General features: G+C 40.0%; 1 protein-coding gene across 3 annotated transcripts; it reads right to left on the reverse strand.

The window, feature by feature from the left end:
- Nucleotides 1-370: 370 nt before the first annotated feature.
- On the reverse strand, nt 371-4706 carry LOC129340065 (FAS-associated death domain protein-like). Of its 3 annotated transcripts, none has more exons than XM_054994622.1 (3): nt 4644-4706; nt 4013-4319; nt 371-2233 (listed from the first exon to the last, which is right to left on the reverse strand). In XM_054994622.1, the coding sequence occupies exons 2-3, from the start codon at nt 4308-4310 to the stop codon at nt 1959-1961; spliced, it is 573 nt and encodes a 190-aa protein (XP_054850597.1). In that variant the 5' UTR covers nt 4311-4319; nt 4644-4706; the 3' UTR covers nt 371-1958. The 3 variants fall into 3 exon arrangements, with proteins under 3 accessions (XP_054850597.1, XP_054850596.1, XP_054850598.1); XM_054994621.1 differs by having other exon boundaries at nt 4651-4705; XM_054994623.1 differs by lacking the exon at nt 4644-4706 and adding an exon at nt 4504-4637.
- Between the last annotated feature and the right edge of the window lie 444 nt (nt 4707-5150).

Here is a 5150-nt window from a genome sequence, read left to right on the forward strand (position 1 = left end):
ACACACCTTCATTGCAGGTCTCCATTTCAGAGAACCCAGCCTTCAAACTGCAATCAGCTATTGCTAGCTATGCTGTAATTCCCAAGTCCTTTAAGCGCCCGTATTGTTATTGACATCTTGTATTAAAGAATAGTTATGAGACTGTTGCAGCCACTCATTGGATAATTCCTGTGAAGCCACTAAGGACAAAATAATGTGTCCCTGCATACATAGGTTATGTTCGTGCTGAGCTCTTCCTTACTCTGTCCTATGAATGTGCAATGTAGCCCTTTAAAAGGAAAATGATGCAGCAAATTCAGACAACACTGTTGCTGTTTTTTAAAAAAGGGCAGTTCATACCCATATGGAAAAACTACAGTAATATTTAGAGTTTAGATTATGCTATCGTTTATATGAGTGTACATTATCTCAGAATAATAATAACAACATTCAATTTATATACCGCCCTTCAGGATGACTTAACACCTACTCAGAGTGGTTTACAAACTGTGCCATTATTATCCCCACAACAAAACACCCTGTGAAGTGGGTGGGGCTGAGAGAGCTCCAAGAAGCTGTGACTGACCCAAGATTACCCAGATGGCTTCAAGTGGAGGAGTGGGGAATCAAACCCGGCTCTCCAGATTAGAGTCCCGCACTCTTGACCACTACCCCAAACTGGCTCTCCTTGCAACAATCCCATAATGCAAGTCAGTAATATTGAAGATGGAGAGGGTGCACAGTCTGAGAGAGAGAGAGAGACAAGTTAGCAAGTGATTTTACAACAAAGGCAAGATCTTAACTACCTGAACGGGATACATACTTGCTGGTTCAGCAGCTCAGAAGCTCTGCTACATTTTCCATGTAAATCACCACGTTTCCCTTTAAAAATGGGAAAACAGGCTTATTTCACAGGGCAAAGCATGGCCAGGCCTAGAAGGTATGTAACGTAGTAGATGGAGTCAACCCGCTTCCCTCCTCCCCCAATAAATACATCAGAATTAGTACGTAAATGTAACAATAACATTTGATTATGACTAAAGAAACAGCTGCCCTAAAAGTTTTCAGAGGTTTATACGACAAAGTCGTGATTCTTCATGTTGGTTCTGAGAGTCCTACAATGGTTATTGTCAAAACAGGACTGTGATTCTTAGAACTCAAAGCAATGGTAAGATTTATGATTAACTAAAAAATAAGTCTTTTTAAAGTCACAATTCACAGGATTTATATCATATAAATTATTATCAATACAGAAGAAGAATATGTAAAAAGACAGGTTGACTTCTATTGATAGAAAAATAATGTTGAATTAAATTTTCAAACATATAAATGGGAAATATTTTTGCAGGTGTCTGTCAAGCACATTATTAGTTTTACAAAGATCAAAACAGTACCACACCATTCAAGTTCCAAATTCATCAAAAGTCCAAAGAAGGCAACTTTCACCAATGCTTGTATAAAACTAGGTAGTCATACATGACCTCATACATTTTTTTTAAAAAAAGAACAAGATTTTACAGAACAGTTTCTTCTAGTCCATTACCATTCATATAATACTTACAATCTTGTTTCATCTTTTGGTTATTTATCTTTAATTGGCCTTTGACCACAATAAAACCACTCACTCACTCATTTTGGTCGCATTTCTCTCAGTTGTAATAAATCTGTCCTCCAAGAAGACTAATAGAGGATTTCCCATAAAACTGACTTTTAACAGAACTATAAATACTGTAAGGTGTATTTTTACCTTAACATGTATAAGATTTGCAACTGAAATTCCACATGGGTCCAACTCTGCCATTCTGGGAGCGAGAGAGCTAAAGTAGTTTTAATTCCACTGTAAGCAAATAAAGCAAGGAAGTATATGTACAAATGCAGCTCATAAAGAGAATGATCAAAGAGCTGTTTTCCTGATTATTTTCCATTTAATATCTCAGTAATGTTTTCTTCCCACTGTTTTTTGTTTTTTGTTTTGCATTTTAGACAACCGGACGTAAAGCATCTTCGATTTTGTCTGCCACTAGGTTCATTTTACAGGCCCTAAGGGCTTTTATTAAGTCATCAGCTTTAGCATTTTTTCCTTTTAATTTCTTCCACTCAAGAAGGGATTTCATCAATTGTTCCTCTAAGTTGTATGGATGGGCAGCCGTAATTCGATCAATTTTGGTATCTGAAATTTCAAGTTTTCGAATCAGCATTTTCCAGTTTTTTCCAACATTGTCACATATGACTTCAAACGCTCTCTCCACCTTACCTAGAAAGGAAAGTATGTCTTATGTCAAATCACTGATTCACAAAAGAACATTTAAGTTATTTGTTGTAAAGTATCAAAGAACACTCTGGGTGATTACCCCTCCTGTCTGTCACTCTCTGAACTGCTCTTGGTTCCTAAACCCTTACCTGATTGCAGCACAACTCTAGTCTGAGAGCTTCTGATCTCTGCCACTTTCCAATTTCTTTATTCACACTAGCTAGACAGTTTCTGGGCATTCACAAATGAGTTGTATTAACTGACCTCAACCTTTCTTCCCCCCCACTGAAGAAACACATCAAAAGGGAGAAGAGCCAGAAAAAAACAAGGTACAGAGTGGACCACACTGGAATTACTTTCCAACCTGCCCATCTTCTCCCAGTCTTTCTTCCCAGACAATTTTGTTAGTTGTGGATGAGGAGAAAAACAGCAGCAGCAGCAAAATTATAGTACAATAAAAAAATCCTCCTCTTGTTCACATATTCATCCATTTCTCTAAGAAAGTTCAGCAGTTGACATCAAAAAGTGTATTAAATGCCATTTAATTTGTGATCTTTTGTTGTGGTATCTGAGAGATCCAGTTCTGAATCCGCACTCTGTCATGAAAGCTTGCTATGTGACCTTGGGCCAAGCACTCACTCTCAGCATAATATACTTCACATTATCATTGTGAGGATAAAATGAGGAGAGAAGGATGTCAGCCGCTTTGGGTAACCGTAGGGGAGAAAAGTGGGGTCTGAATGAAGTAAATAACAAAAAAAAACCCTCTGCAGCAGCCACTGTTTCCTCAACAATAGTTTCATAAACACCTGCAGAAACTGCACAAAGTTTTGGCTTTTTATGTTTTTAATAAGGTTGAAATTGTGGTAAAAACTTAGGGTTGCCAACTCAAGAGTTGGGACATTCCTGGAAATTTTGGAGTGAAGCTTATGGAGAGTGGCATGTGATGTGATAGAGCTTATCCCCCCGCCCCCAAAGCCATTTACTCCAGGGAACTGATCTGTAATTCGAGGACATCTCCAGACTCCACCTGGAGACTGGCAACCCTCAGAATGCTCCAATGCCTATTTCTGTCATATTTGTTCAAGACATATTAATCTTTGCCAGAAAGGTGGGAATCTTTTTTACTGGCTCTTATGCTGTCAGAGCAGCTTGATCCTTCTCAAGCCAAATCAGAATGTCAGGCTCCCCAACTATGTCCCCTCCCCAACATAGACCAGGCCACGCAGACATACTCAAGAGACTCTCCAGGTATGGAGAATGACCTAAAAACAGGTCTGGTAAAGATGTGAGCAGGCTGACCAGTCCCCCCGCTCATCTTTTCCCTTTAACTGACACTCAGCTGCTGCACTCAGCTTTTTGAACTTAGTCACAAATGTTTGAGGGGGTGAGTTGATGTTTGGGGGTGTGGTGGGATTAGGGGAGTTCCAAATTTGCCCCACTCCAAGGTGATTCCTTGTGGGCCCCAGCTTTTATTTCTTTTATGAAAAGTTTTCTGGTGGACACATCAAGCACACATCACACATCAAGATATCCAAGACCCAGAGAATGGTAAATGAGAATGGTAAATGGAGGTCCATTCAGACAGCACTGCCATCCTATTGCAGCCCTGGTGCCCCTGAAAAGCTGCTCCTGATGGTCAGCTGAGACTCTGGAATGCCATAGGATACAGCATAAGGACATAGTGGCAGGGGGAAATCTATGCAAACCAAACCAGGTCCACAATCAGCTTTCTGAATCTCACCCAACACTGTCACAAAAAAGCAGCACTTGTCCACCTACGTTTTTCTTCTATGTCCAGTTGATCAGCAGGATCACCTTCTACACTTCCTTCAAACTGCTCCAGTTGAATTAGCAAATCTTCTCTTTTCAGACTTTGGAGCATCACTCTTAAGAATTCTACATTGTAAGGTGTAATGACATTCTGTTCAAGAAGAACGTTGAATAGCTCAGTGCCCCTTTCCATAGCTGTTAACTTTTTTTTACCAATTTTTGACTGGCATAGAAACTTGAGATCAGAAAGCTCTTCTGGAGAGATGCTGCTCGAAAATGAATTCAGTAAAACCAAAAATGGGTCCATCCTCAGAACCTAGGGAAGGGAGGGGAGGGGTTAGAATACTCACAGACGATTTTCACATTCCCTCCCCCCCCCTTTCTATATATACGCGTTCACACCAATAGACGGGGGGGGGGGAATGTCACAAGCGCTATTAAATTCCAGAACGGTTTCCTCCAGATAGGAATTACAACTTTAACTTTTGCAAAAGTCTTACTTCCACTTTTACAGCGGGCCCGAGTGCTTCACATTCTCTCCTTCCACACTTAAGACCAACTCCAAATAAGTCTCTGACCGAAGCCAAAAAGTTGCTAGAAATCCTAAAGGAAGAAAATAAGTAACTTTTCAAAAACTCACTACATACTTCCGGATTTAAAGTATGAGCCGGTCTGCAAACTCTTCTGGTCCGCCTCGAGAACGCTCCTCCTCTAGTGCTAGCCTTTTACCGGAAATCACATGTAAGGCACGAAAAAACTGCAGAGCACACGGCAGAGGGCAGTGTTGTTCAGCTTTGGTGTTGGTCACCAGAGGGTGAAGATGCTTGTAAGTAATAAAACAGAGACTCAGGTCTTAATTGATACAAGTTAAACGGTTCATTATGGCAGTGTAAATAATGTACTACAAAAGCAACAGAATACAAATGATGAAAAGCAAGCAAATAAGAAAAATAAAGATCTATCTTAATGAAATTTTGAGGGGCCTCATTTCCTAACAGTCCTTATCTCTGATCAAAAAGAGTCCAGTAGCACCTTTAAGACTAACCAATTTTATTATAGCATAAGCTTTCGAGAATCAAGTTCTCTTCGTCAGATGCCTGATCAAAACTGGGCAGATACAGAAGAGGAGGGGGAAAGAGAGAGAAAA

This window comes from Eublepharis macularius, chromosome 12 (genome assembly GCF_028583425.1).
Source record: "Eublepharis macularius isolate TG4126 chromosome 12, MPM_Emac_v1.0, whole genome shotgun sequence".
Taxonomy (NCBI): Eukaryota; Metazoa; Chordata; class Lepidosauria; order Squamata; family Eublepharidae; genus Eublepharis; species Eublepharis macularius.

Excerpts from the sequence above, each read along its gene's own strand:
- LOC129340065 (XM_054994622.1), bottom strand. The coding sequence starts at position 4,310 with ATGGACCCATTTTTGGTTTTACTGAATTCATTTTCGAGCAGCATCTCT. Across the intron at positions 2,234-4,012 it reads ACTGGACATAGAAGAAAAAC|GTAAGGTGGAGAGAGCGTTT; the intron begins GTAGGTGGACAA and ends TTTCCTTTCTAG.